Below are 13,379 nucleotides of genomic sequence, written 5' to 3'. Positions count from 1 at the left end.
AGGACTATTGGGTCGATGGAGTACTGCGCTGGATTGCTATCTAGCTAGGAGAGACGACTACATACCTGACCTGTAACACACTAGTCCAGGGTAGTGGTCAGGGGTATAGTCAGACACTGTACGGACCAACCGATACCGCAACACCTACTACTATTTCATCGACGGCAGCTGGACCAACGAATCCTGCAACACTTTCCACAACCGCTGCGGTGGCTGCAACAAATACTTCATCAGCTGCCACAGCTCCTGCGGACTTGTTGAAGAGCTGTCACAACAGCAACGTCGGCTCTGATGCGGCATCCACGTCAGAACCGGCGATTTCAACTCCCGGCTCTGGCTCGACGGCAACCCAGCACAGCGATGTTGGTAGTTCAAACGCAACATCCGGGACGCTGGCTGCGGCTACTACCGTTCTGCCAGCGACGAATGTGGGAACGGCATCCATTATGCCGGGCATGACTGCTGCTGCGGCTACGATGCCGGCTCCATCGACACACTCCAGGGAAGCTTGCGAAGAGCTGCCACGACAACTTTGATACGACACCTGCAACGGGAGGTGCATCTGTTGGTTGCCTCCCTGCCCCAGCGGTTGGGTCTTCCGCACAGCCTGCGACACCTTGGAGATTGGCAGCGGCAGCTAAACTTAGTACTGCCACAGCACCTCAAGCTCACTTGATGCTTACAACACCTACGGTAAAACCCCTGACAAATTGCAGCAGCAGTGTTGGCGCCTCCAGTGCTCCAATAAGGGCGATTCAAGCGGCTGGAAAGGGTCTGGGGGACAGTAAGTACACCACCTGACGGTACAAGTCTGCGAGGTAGCCTCCGATATACTTGGTAGCGTGGATCTACCTCTGCAATTTTGTCAACAACGATGCCACTAGCGTAGCATGCTTAGCACGATGATACGCAAGGTGTAACTCTATGTACTTAGAGAGCACGCTCGACAGCCGTGACATGCGTCTTATCACCATGCTCCTCACCATCGATATGCGCAGTATTGACCTGCTTCTCCACAGCCTTGACCGCTTCATCCGCAAGCGCCTTGTCTTCGAACACTGTCGTCTCATTAGCAAATATCCATCTGGCAAATCTTCTCGCCATGACTTACAGAACGTGAGCTCCTCCAACGTACGATTGTACGTCTCCGGGTACATAAAGTACACGAACAAGAACTCAAAAGTAATCCATCCGCAGTAAATAGCGAAGTACTTCCAACTCAGCGCCTTCATCGCAATCGGATTAACATTGATGCTGAAGAAGCCACCCAACTTGCCGAAAATCTGCTCAAACCCAATACCCATAGAGCGCTGCGCGTACGGGAACAGCTCAACAAGGTACGTGTACGTGAGCGAGTTGTTGCCGATGTTGTAGCACGGCGAGTACGCGAAGTAGAAGAACAGCGCAGCGTATTGCGCCGACTTGTTGGAATATCCATGGTCCTTTGCGTGCCCGAGGCGCTGGAAACAGATGGTCATGCTCATGAAGACTAGCATCATGGATCCTGCGGACAGCATAAACATCCAGCGGCGCCGGAAGCGTGTCACGATCACCGCGATGATCACGGCGTTCAAAAGACTCCAGCACTGGTTGGCGATGTTGATGCGTGTCTTTGCGTAGTCCGTTGTGTAGCCGATGAGCTCGAAAAGCAGGTTTTGGTAGTATGAGAGGAGTGTGTTACCGCTCATCTGCGTGAAGAGGCCGAGGAAACCGGCGATGAGGGCGCGGCGGCGCATACCGGCGGTTTTGAAGAGGTCGAGCCATGACTGATTGGAGTGCTCCATCTCAATCTTGATGGTCGAGCGGATTTGTGCCATTTCTGCTTTCACGAGGAGCGAGTCGGTATCGCCTTCGGCGTGATATTTGGTGAGGATGGCAAAGGCTTCATCGTCGCGGTCTTTGCTGATCAGCCAACGGGGGCTCTCAGGGAGGAGGAAGACGGTGCAGATTTGGAGTAGCGAGGGTACGATTTGCAGCAGAGACGGAAGGCGCCAGCTCCAGTCTCCCTTGATGCCGGTGGTTCGAGTTGCGATGGCTGCAGCTAGGATCGCTCCGATGAAATACGATGCGTTGAAGAGCGAGGTAAGGGTTGCGCGCTCCTTAGGATAACCGAGTTCTCCGATGAGAGCGGATCCTGAGATGATGGCGAAGAGGATGCCAACGCCGAGAAGCATACGAGCGATGACGTACATGCCAACTGTATCCGCAGTCAGTACGTGTGCCAGTATACGTTGAGGAGTGATGCTATATGCTTACCATGCTGAGCGAAACCTTGCAGTAACGCTCCACAAACCATAATGGAAGAGCCCACCATGATGGACCAACGTCTTCCGTATTTTTGATTGATCCATGGGGCAATAGGCACTGCGAGAATGGATCCAAGCTGGTAGCACGACGAGATGAAGCCAAGAATGCCTGGTCGGATGTCCCACTGCAATTTCTTCTTGCTGTTGAGGGTCTGGTAGCCATCACCGAAGTCTGCAGGAGTCAGCCACACGCGCTAAGCCTCAATGTTGGGGCACTCTACATTTGTTGAACGGCTGTGAGAATTGCAGTGTGCCGATCAACTGCGAGTCGAAACCGGATGTCATCTCTACACCCATGCAACACAGGAAGAGCCAGATGTACATCAGGCGGAGGTTAGGTTTCTTGTACCATGGCACCTTGGCCTTCATTAGCACAAGCAGCGACAACTAGACGTAGTCAATGTACCTTATCTTCCGCGACCATGCGCGTGATGATCGGATCGGAGGTACCATCTCGAGCCTTGATGATAGCCATGTTGTCGAGAGAGCAAGGGCTGGGCAGCGCTGGCGGACATCTGCAACAACGACATGGACCTGACCTTATAGAACCAAACCCCGCCAAGGGTACCAATCCCCATATTCGGCTCTTCCCCAGGTTACTCGACGTCTGTGTGGGCAGAGACGGAGAATGTGCCCGCAATACCGAAAGAACACCTCGCATGGGTTAAGCGTCTGGGCATTTCAGGTTGATCATCGGTACCGGGTAAATTGGTCCTCGAATCCTCCAATCGCCGCGCTAATCACATACCGACGATCGTCGAAAAGTGCCCGAGAAGCCTGAAATAGGTATTACTTGAGCCTAATCTATCCCGCCTTGGTTCATATAGACCATGCGATGTCGCATATTGCAGTTTGTGGTTGTGACCCGAAAAGTGAGGTTGGCAGCCCAAGACGGATTCAAATGCAGGTAAGCACACCAAGGCTATTTGCGGACAGCACTCTTCGTCTGCCGAGCATGGGGATGGTGATCTTGGGCAGATGCGATAGCCGCACGTGGCGATGTGGCATGGTGTTGCGGCTCTGGTGCGTCTACAGACGATGATCCATGGAAAGACTCCGGATTCCGGTAACGAAAATCCGGTACATGGAAGCTTTAAGTCGTCATCTGTAATAAATATTCCTGTTCCTCTCGGGTTGCAGAGGCCTGTTCAAGATGGCATACTCGCTTCCTCATCGTACAGCGATTATACTTCACAAGGATAGCGCTTACAGCCATGGCAGTTGAGGGCACCTTTGAGTGCTGACTCTTGCCAATCGAATTCGTCCTGGAACTGATGAAGTGGACAGGATGAACGGGCCGTTAGACTCCGCGGGTGTTGGAAAGTGTGGAAACGTGAATGCGGGGGCAGTAGCGTTGGGGTTAAGCCGGCTTGGCTAAAGATGATGACCTCGCCAAACCCGCTGACATCTGGTGACCATGGGCCACAATCGTTCGCTCCCGTTGCACCATGCAAACACGGCAGTTGCGTGGTTACTGGTAGCATACAACATGCACCAAGCCAATCTTACCTATTAAACTTCTGGAAGCCTGCTGGTGTTGGGTGAGGCCCATAAGCCACCACAATAAGATCTATGCACGTGCTGTCTCAGTCATGTCCGGTATACGGCGCAGGTAGGAGGTATTAATTGCGATGTGAACCGTGTGTCGAGATACAAGGGATGCCATCGAGGGTGCCCCTCTCTAGGGGCAATTCAAATTATGCAGGCTGACTGAGAGAATTGCTATACTCACTAGATACTCAAGGCCATCGCTCGAAGCAACAGATTGCAGGTACCGACCCCGAAGGGAACAAATGGAGAATCCCAAAAACGACAGGAGTGAAGAGCAGCGACGAAAAATAAGAAACAGACTCGACTAGAAAGAAGAGGAAACACCGAAAGACATATAGTCCAGTAGGTGGATGATTGCTAATGCATTCGGCTTACCTTGTCGACAAAAAGGACATGCCGATTATGGAGAGATCGCGCAATCTTACGTTATACAAACACGATCGACCCCACGACATCTCACCTTCGATCTTGAAACATTTTGCCTGCGACGGTCCTGCGGATACCTTGAAGACACAAGGACATGAGGTAAGAGACTGCTAGACAGGCAGTAGGAGGGAGGCCAAGCCACTGCTCTTGAGTAGTAGAACAAAGCCGGACGCAAGCCGATGATCCTCGTAATGATGGGAGGTACCCAACGTTAGTTGGCAGGCTCTGTCAACCAATCAATTGGAAAAGGACTACCGTGGGTTATGGAAAGTCAGGAAGGAGGCCAGACACGTGCTGAAGGCTTTCAGTGGACTTTTTGAAGGCACTATCTGCGAGTATGTTGAAGCTGGCTATTTCAGAACTGCAGAACGAGTGTCGGTCGCACAAAGCGTAAGTTTGCCGAATTTCTGACAGAGTTGAAGGCAAGACGAGGCGGGTGCTAATGTTGATATCATCGAGGAATGAAGCAAGGAGGCTGGCGCTGTCTGCCGTTCTTGCCGACATTTCTTTGGAGCCGCGTCGGGATTTAGGCAGTGAGAAAACGTGTCAGCGCACCGCCACAACACCGTATTGCCAAAATTCACGACACAAGGGAACGAGCGTCGAGGCAGTCGGGCAGGAGAACTCTCCGGTTTCCGTTGAAAAGGACAAGCACAAGGCAAGAGATTCAGACCGTGACGTTCACCGTCAAAGCACACGAAGCAAAGAGTTGTGACAAGGCAGATCTTTGACGTGTCGCACTAACGGCGTGTTTTCAGCATAGCGTGCTGTGTCTGGCCAATCAAAGTGGCACATGACCTCCCTGCCACTTCTTGTTTTCTTGCAGATCACTCTGCCGACGTCATTGTCGTGGCTTTCATCATTGCTCTCGAGCATCACACGTATAATAAGGGCGCGTGATGGGCGGCAAGCTTCACATTCATCCCAGCCTCTTTTGACAGCAAACACCTGTCAAAAAGCAGCAAATCCTCCATAAATATCACCAAGAACCTTCCCCAAGCGGATCCAGTAACAACAACATCAAAATGGTCGCTCCAGCTATCGTCTTGGGCATTCGCGGTGTCCAGGTCCTCTTCTCTATTATCGTACTAGGTCTCACAGCTTACCGTACGTATTGAAACTTCTGTGTATTCTATCAAATACTAAAGTGCTGTTAGTTGTCGACCAATACACAAACCCCTGGGCTAGCTGGTCTCCTCACAGCCTCAACTTCATGCTCTTCACCTCAGTATGGACTCTCCTCGCAGTCGCATACCTGACGCTCGCACCAACACGCTTCCCTCGCGCTGCCCACAAGTTCGCCATCGCGGGTGTTGAATTCTTGACCATGCTCTTCTGGTTCGCAGCATTCATTGCTGTGGCTGTGCTCTGGCGTGATATCTACTGGGGCTGGGCCGGTCACGGCACCTTCCACAACTGCGGTATTGCTGCTATTGTGTTTGGAGCGTTCCTCTGGTTAGTATTGTGTATCCAATGCTCCAGTAGACAATTTGCTAACGTATCGTAGGTTGACCTTCCTCGCTACTACTGTGCTCTCCGCTCTCCACATCCGCAACTCGTCTCGCGGCAACACTGCTCCCCCACCAGACATGGCTGGTGTCTAAGCATCGAATCTGAGCAGCATAGTGTACACTGCCTCTCGGCAAGGGTTCGATATGGAATTATGGTGGCATCAGGGCTAATGAGTAAATTGTTTTCAGCGTGGCGTTGGTCTGAATATTCTGGACAAATACCCCATTCACGTACTATGATATTGCAATGAATCTAATACTTGAAATATCACCTTCATCGAATATCCCCAGAAAGTCTATCTACCGCCGTTGTGCCAGTAGTCTGACGACCTCCTGGCTGCCTTTTCAATATGGATCCTGCACCGCAATACTGAAAACGCAATCCTCACATCACATGGTCTTGTCCGAAATGTGGGTTTTTAGTCTGCGGTTCGATTGAACGTGACTGCATACATCGCGTCTGCCTCCTTGCGAGCGACCTGAAGACCTGCGGAATACTTACGAAGTTCGGTATTTCTGAGGTATGTAGACATCGCAATCGCTTTTCAAGCTTTACTATGAAGCATGACTTTGATGCCGAAGGACCATTGAGTAAGGAACAGCATAGCTGAGCGTCCGCAACTGAAGATGGCACTGTGTGATAGCTTGGCCCTCGATTCATGTCGGACTTTCTAAGACTCGGTGGTGTTTCCTTGACCGGCGCACTAGCGCTGCAAAACCCCACACCTCCCGCACCAAACGTTAACCCTGCATTCAACTTCACGATCCACCCGCACTCCGCGCTCACCGCCGCATACCTCTAGATTCTGAACAACAGCCTGTGGTCTTTGTGAACTGAAGATGTCGCAATACCTGTATGCAGAGCTGTGACCACCCGCTGCATTGACGCGCCTATCATCGGCACCCGTTCACCACGTTGTGCACCATTCATTGACAGCCTTGAACCTCATTATGCATCGTCCAGCAACCGATGATAAGCACACCAGTTAAACAATTGCGTTAACTCCCGGGTATCCGTGCTTTCGCCGCACACCACTGCAGAAAGATGGCGATGGCGTCCATTCAAGGCGCTAAACACCCGAGACCATACCGGATGGAGCTGTCGCCCCTCTAAGCCACCCCCTCCTGTGAAGAGACGTCCAACCCTTCTACACAGCACGTGGAAAGATGGGTCGACCGATAACCCGGCTCTCGAAGGACCAACCACAAGGTGATCTCTGCTCCCTGCCCGTGTGACTGCGTGGAACTTCGTTTATTGACCACGGGCCGCTCACCATCTACACGGCGTCAGACTCAACGCTGTTCGCAGCCCCTGCCCCAGGGCGCAAGCTATATCACAGCCTGTGGCGATGACCGCTGCGAATGAAACCTCAGACACGTCATCTCGGCCCTCAAAGTCGAAGCCATCTATCGATGCTGGAGAAGGCGCAGCGTTACGAAAGCGCTCCAGGTCACGTGGTATACGAAGAACATCGATTGACATCGAGAAGTCTCTCGAGCTCGAGACTGCAGAAGATGAGGATGCAGGGCTCCGAGACGAGGGTGGTTACAAGGGCCGACAGGTGTGTTCCCTTGATCGATATACTAACAGTCTGTTGCTGACTCTCTATAGGCCTTCAGCGTGAGCGAATTGCTTATGCTGGCTTATGAGTCTGTAGGCGTCATCTACGGAGATATCGGGACCTCACCTCTTTATGTCTTTTCTTCGACGTTCTATTCACCGCCTGATCGTGCTGATATCTGTGGGGCACTCTCTTTAATTATATGGTCCCTTACACTCATAGTCACTCTCAAGTATGTTCTTATCATACTGCGAGCCGACAATGACGGCGAGGGTGGTACTTTTAGCACATACTCGTTGCTGTCTCGATACGTAAGTGGAATGTAACTACAACACGGACTGTCTTGATCAAATGCTTACTTGAGCAGGCAAACATCTCGAACAGCGATCCTCGTGATGCGACAAGGTCACGCAAATCAAGAGTGTTATTCAGGTGCGCTGTCACTATCACATAAACGGATGGTCGCTAATGAGTTCTGGTGTATAGTCGATCACAAAAGCATGTTCGCTCGACGATCGAGAAAACCACATTTTTCCGCTACCTTCTGCAAGCCATAGGAGTCTTCGCTGTGTCTATGGTCATTGCTGATGGAGTGTTGACTCCAGCACAATCAGTGCTTGGTGCGGTGCAAGGTTTGAACGAGATCAACAGTGATATATCCAAGTCCACGATCATTGGTGTGACCTGTACCATCTTGGTCCTGCTGTTCCTAGCTCAACCGTTCGGCATCAATCGCTTTTCGAAGGCGTTCTCCCCAATCGTTATCGTTTGGCTGGCGCTGAACTCCGCTTTTGGGATGTACAATCTAGCCAGGTACGTCTAGACATGATAGTGTCGGTCTAATCCCTACTAACAATCTCAGACATGATCACGGCATGCTGCAGGCTTTCAACCCTTATCATGCCTTCAAATATCTCGTACGCAACAAGTACGCCGGATGGCGCAGCCTTGGAGGCATTCTTTTATGCTTTACTGGTGTTGAGGTGCTGTTCGCCGGTATTGGCGCGTTCAGTCGTCAAGCTATCCAAGTCAGCTGGATTGGATTCGTGTACCCAAGCCTGCTCCTGACATACATCGGCCAAGCGGCGTTCATCGCCGAGCGTCCTGAAGCGTTTGCGGATCCGTTCTACAACTGCGCACCGCCCGGCTGGCTAATACCTTCATTCATCATTGCCGTCTGCGCAGCTATGGTAGCTTCACAATGTATCATAACAGCCACTTTCCATGTAAGTTCATACTACTCGAACGCGTTTCATTTGCTAAACTTCTCTAGCTTCTTGCTCAACTCATGAAGTTATCTTACTTCCCTCAGATCCAGGTCAAGCACACCTCCAAGACCTATTATGGCAACTTCTACGTTCCTGTTGTGAACTGGCTGCTGATGATAGGCACGGTGCTCGTCGCAGCGATCTATAATAACACAGCATCACTTGGAGACGCCTACGGTGTCTGTGTCATGTTTGTGACCTTCTTCGATACCATTTTGGTTACTCTGATCGCCATCTTAGTATGGCGCATCAAACCCTACTACATATTTCTTCCGCTGGTAGCCATTGCTAGCATCGACGGCACATATCTCAGCTCAGCCCTTGTCAAGGTTCCAGATGGTGGCTGGTTTACAATCCTGCTTTCGTGTCTCTTGGCATGTATCTTTATCCTCTGGCGCTTTGGAAAAGAGCAACAATGGAAGTCCGAAGCCGAGGATCGTTTCCCCACCACACACTTCGTCAAGACAAACGACAATGGAAAGCTGGAACTTACTGAGCTCTTCGGAGGCAGACAGCTCAGCTCCATGGGTGGACTCGGCATCTTCTTCGATAAAGATGGCGATACTACGCCCATTGTCTTCAGTCAGTTCATTCGTAAGCTTGTCACTGCACCGGAAGTCATGGTATTTTTCCATCTGCGGCCACAGGAGAAACCCACAGTCCCTTTGGAAGAGCGATACCACGTCTCTCGTCTTGCAATACCAAATTGCTATCGTCTGGTAGTAAACCACGGATACAAAGACGAAGTTATTACCCCAGACCTTACCGCTTTGATATATGAGAAAGTTTGGAACCATATCGTCACTCGAGCAGCAGACAAAAAGCGCGAAAGCGCCACAGCATCAGCTGCTAAGCGGCGAAGAAGTTCCGGCATCTTGAAGAACTCGAGCACCTTCAGCGACGCCTCTGCCACACAAACCGATGTCTCTGAAAGAGAAGATCAATCCTCACTATCCGTGGAACGAGCACAAAAACGATCTCGTCAGATATCTTCCACTTCCATCACCACCAACAGCACCGCTGCGCGGCTGGATGCATTAGACCGAGCGTTCAAGGACGAAGTCCTGTACATCATGGGCAAAGAACAGATGCGCGTTAAAGAGGGCACGAATATCGGGCGGTCGCTGCTGCTCAAGGCTTTCATCGTGCTAAGAGATAACACCAGAGCCAAGGTGCAGAGCTTGAGTGTGCCGATCGATAAGGTCATTGAGGTTGGCTTTGTGAAAGAGGTATAAGCATTGGATTGGTTTATTCGCCCTCTTACTACATATCTTGGTGAGCAATGGAAACATGCTGTGAGATCAGCTTCCACTTTCCCGCTTTGTTCGCGATCGCGGCTCCGGTGTTTTGCGACCAGAACATGCCTGAATCACAGAGAATGTCTAAGAGAATGTCTAAGAGCTACCTGCTTTATTCGCCAAATGTGCGGCAAACCAAACACGCAACACCAACCATTCCAACTCCATAACTCCCCAGCACGCCGCAACCCATGCGCTCCCAACCATCATACCATCATGTCTCCACAACCAGATCCCGACCACGCCTCAGCACTCTACTCATCCGCCGCCGCATCCTCCATGTCGCCGCACCACTAACGCTGCTCGAGAAGTCCGCTGAAGGAAGAGATGACTTGTCAGCAGCTACTAGACGCGGCGGATCGTATGAGTGAAGGAAGCGGTAACTGAGGATAGGCAGGAGTTGAGGGTGAGAGGAGGGAGACTGTGCGGTTGGTAGTGCGGGGCGAGGAGAGGGAGCGCAGCGAGGAGAGGGAGCGCAGAGAGGAAGTGGGAGAGGATTGAAGGGATAGCTGTGCAGGTTTGGTGGAGGTGCGCGGCGGTAGTCGACGTGGTTCATGTGGGCGCTGTGTCTTTGCACATGGCTCCTGCTATGCTTCGTTCCGGACCGCTGCAAGTCTCCGACAACTGCACGCCGGCGACACCTGGAAGATGACAACAGCTGGCGGCTGACTACAGCTGCAAGCCCAACGATGGGCGAACATGCAATCGACAGAGGTAGAGAGCACTCGGTCTTGCAGGACTCACTGATGGTGCAAATGAGATATGATACTGTCTGAGCCGTGCCAGCGGGCATTGGGAAGGAGGGAGTTTGCTCGAGGGCATCATTTCGGCGATATTCAGGATACGATTTCTGGTCCGATGGGCCTTGTACTTGGGTCTATATGTGACGGAGGTACCGGATGCCACTTTGTCCTCTGCTGTCTGATTGACATGTACTAGTGGGACGGCAGCAAGGATGAGATTGTTGTGATGAGCGTTTCCAGCCAAGGTAGACGTGGGGGGTGAGAATATGACGGTGGACATCGCATCTTCCTGCTCTCTTGATCCAAGAAAGAAGTATGAGGCTACAGTATCGCGAACCATGGGTACAGGTGTAGGCGCAAGGAGCCAGAGGGGAAACATCATTGACCGTCAAAGCAGAGGTCTCCAATGATGGGAGATGTAGCGATTTGGAGGAGCAGAGGAAGACCCAAAATGAATTGTGAGGGACTCAGGGCCTTGAGGGGAGGTTTCCCAACTCCCCATGTCGGCATGCCTCGTTCAGGGCAGGTGCCTTTGTGCCGTTGCAGCGTCCTCCCGGGTAAGCCAAGGAATGTCTTCTAGAAATGCGTCAGTAACAAAGCCTTTTAGTGCTGTGTGCTACGATGAAGAGATGCAAGACTCAGACTTGCCTTTTACAAGTTTCAAACTCACCGACACCTCGAGCCATAGACATGCCACTTTCAAGCGACGCTGTCCGAGGGAGCCCTGGTGTCTCTCCCATTTGGCCTTTTATAATCACTGCCACCCCACACCAAGAGAAGAGAATTGGTACTTACTCATATCAAAATATGTGTCCCCTTCGTCTTCCCCGTCTCCATCTTCGCCGTCCTCGCGCCGAATTGAATCGCCCTCTTTTTCTCCAGCGCAACACGCTTCATACCCAGCTCATACGCAAGGCTCCTGAGCACATACTTCGCCGGCTCAAGCACCACATCCTCACTGCCCTCAGGCCTCTGCTGCGGACACCCAAAATCACACTTCTCCTCCACCGGCAGCCTCAGCGCCATCGCAATAAACTCCTCATCGAGATACGGAAACCGGACTTCCTTGCCCGAGTTGCTGATGACGCGGTCGTCGCGTCCGAGATTGCGCTTGCCGAGCCGGTCGAAGTCAAGTTCGAGCTCCTCGATCAGGCCTGGGTAGCTGTGCCGGGCGAAGGCGGTGGCGTGGCGCTGGTAGCCGCCGAATAGCTCGTCAGCCCCGAGGCCGGAGAGGAGCACGCATGCGGGTGTCGTGTATGGCTCTGTCGCGCGACCGGGAGAAGAAGAAGAAGAAGAGGAAGAAGAAGAAGAAGAGGAAGAAGAAGAAGAGGAAGTAGTGACGCCGACGCCGCGCGATGCGAAATACAGCGCATACGATATGGAGAGGTCCATCTCGGTGTTGTGAGGATACATGAGCGCCATTACTGTTGCGCGATGTGCTACCGTTGCTGTGTAGGGCACGTTGACTTGGACGAACCTCCAGCGGCGCCCTGGACATACCTGCTGGAGTTCTCCGTGTGACGATCGCCCTGTGATGCGGTCCGGGCAGAGCTCGTAGGGGCTGGTGCCGGGCTCTAGCTTGCCATGTATGCGTGGGTTCTCAAAGGCGACGTTGAGCAGATCAATGCTTTCGTTGAGAGAGAGGAGATCGTGGCAAAGCCTTGCGAGGATCGTGCAGTCGAGGCCACCAGAAAAGAGGATTGCTACCCTTGCTGCGTCGTCGTGTGTGCTGGTTGGCGGTGGGCCGAAGGCTTCCCGAACATGCTGTATGCGGAGGGCTAAAGACCGACGCAACGACGCTCCCAACTCAAGCGTCTTTTGGTGATCTGGGCCAAGGCCGTGAGGGGTTCCGCGGTTCATGGGTGGAAATGGCAGGGTCTGGCGACATTAGCAAGCATCTCGATGTGCAGCACCTACCTACAAGAGAAAGTGCAGAGCTTGCTGTTTCACCCAACCGAGCGTGAGGAATGTGTGCAACGGGGAGAGGGTTTTCGACATCATTGAGATCGGCAACATAGATCCCATCGGCTTCTACCTCAGCCCATGCCTCACCTATGACCATGTCGCCTACACTGGACAGCACAAGAGAACCGTCTGGGGTGGACTTTCTCAGCAAAGACCGTCGACCCAGACAGTCCCTGCCATAGTAGATGTGATTGTTCACGGCGTCGTAGAACACGACTGCATACGGGCCTTGTATGCCAGACAGCAGTTCGATCACTGCAGACTTGCAACCACGCGACGACCTTGTGGCGCACGCCTTCAACAGGAGGTCGAAAACAACCTTGGAGTCGTTGCCTGCTACAGCATCACCATGGATGGACCAAGCCTCCCCGTTCCAGCAGAGCGCAGATTGTGTGCTCTCGTCAATCAGTGGCTGCGAAACGATTGCAGTGCCTCGCAACGACAGCACAGTCGACAAGAAGGTCGCATGCAGCTGGCTGCCATCTGCCCGGTGTGAAAGGACTGACTGATGCAGCCCCGTATGGTCAGGCCCTCGGTTGCGCAGGAGTTTTGCAGTATTTTCATTTGGAGCTATGTAGCCATGGGGACTGAGGGAGAAGAAGATGCCGCACATGGAGGACGCTGAGCGAGTTGGCGATGATTCTGTGGTGTTGTGGCGCAGGCAGGCTCAGGCAGGCGCAGGCAGGCGCAGGCAGGTTCAGCCTGGCTCAGGCGGATGGCGCTCGTGCACGACAGAACCCTTGACGCGG

The 13,379-nt window shown here is 52.6% G+C and overlaps 5 protein-coding genes across 5 annotated transcripts; 2 read left to right on the top strand and 3 right to left on the bottom strand.

Moving 5' to 3' along the window:
• Positions 1 to 930: 930 nt before the first annotated feature.
• BU25DRAFT_342487 (hexose transporter-like protein) lies at positions 931 to 2,781 on the bottom strand (the record flags this gene model as incomplete). Its single annotated transcript, XM_033702911.1, has 5 exons — positions 931 to 1,058; positions 1,112 to 2,197; positions 2,257 to 2,478; positions 2,528 to 2,663; positions 2,713 to 2,781. 5 exons carry the CDS (start codon positions 2,779 to 2,781, stop codon positions 931 to 933), a joined length of 1,641 nt encoding a protein of 546 aa, XP_033561368.1.
• Positions 2,782 to 5,308: 2,527 nt separating this feature from the next.
• On the top strand, positions 5,309 to 5,887 carry BU25DRAFT_342132 (uncharacterized protein; the record flags this gene model as incomplete). The annotated part of the gene is made up of 3 exons (XM_033702894.1): positions 5,309 to 5,390; positions 5,441 to 5,738; positions 5,791 to 5,887. The coding sequence occupies 3 exons, from the start codon at positions 5,309 to 5,311 to the stop codon at positions 5,885 to 5,887; spliced, it is 477 nt and encodes a 158-aa protein (XP_033561367.1).
• Positions 5,888 to 7,143: 1,256 nt separating this feature from the next.
• Positions 7,144 to 10,114, top strand: BU25DRAFT_469623 (potassium transporter; the record flags this gene model as incomplete). Its single annotated transcript, XM_033710766.1, has 6 exons — positions 7,144 to 7,356; positions 7,407 to 7,667; positions 7,724 to 7,788; positions 7,843 to 8,169; positions 8,219 to 8,582; positions 8,630 to 10,114. The coding sequence occupies 6 exons, from the start codon at positions 7,144 to 7,146 to the stop codon at positions 9,857 to 9,859; spliced, it is 2,460 nt and encodes an 819-aa protein (XP_033561366.1). The 3' UTR covers positions 9,860 to 10,114.
• BU25DRAFT_70137 (uncharacterized protein) lies at positions 9,999 to 11,088 on the bottom strand. The gene has a single exon (XM_033712027.1). It carries the CDS (start codon positions 10,713 to 10,715, stop codon positions 10,137 to 10,139), a length of 579 nt encoding a protein of 192 aa, XP_033561365.1. The 5' UTR covers positions 10,716 to 11,088; the 3' UTR covers positions 9,999 to 10,136.
• A 79-nt stretch (positions 11,089 to 11,167) lies between these two features.
• On the bottom strand, positions 11,168 to 13,243 carry BU25DRAFT_440346 (uncharacterized protein; the record flags this gene model as incomplete). The annotated part of the gene is made up of 3 exons (XM_033709168.1): positions 11,168 to 11,241; positions 11,314 to 12,543; positions 12,587 to 13,243. 2 exons carry the CDS (start codon positions 13,241 to 13,243, stop codon positions 11,461 to 11,463), a joined length of 1,740 nt encoding a protein of 579 aa, XP_033561364.1. The 3' UTR covers positions 11,168 to 11,241; positions 11,314 to 11,460.
• Between the last annotated feature and the right edge of the window lie 136 nt (positions 13,244 to 13,379).

The sequence above is a fragment of the Macroventuria anomochaeta genome (assembly GCF_010093625.1).
Source record: "Macroventuria anomochaeta strain CBS 525.71 unplaced genomic scaffold BU25scaffold_18, whole genome shotgun sequence".
NCBI classification, from domain to species: domain Eukaryota; kingdom Fungi; phylum Ascomycota; class Dothideomycetes; order Pleosporales; family Didymellaceae; genus Macroventuria; species Macroventuria anomochaeta.
The sequence above is the reverse complement of the archived record's forward strand: the minus strand, read 5'-3'. Positions and strand labels throughout refer to the sequence as shown.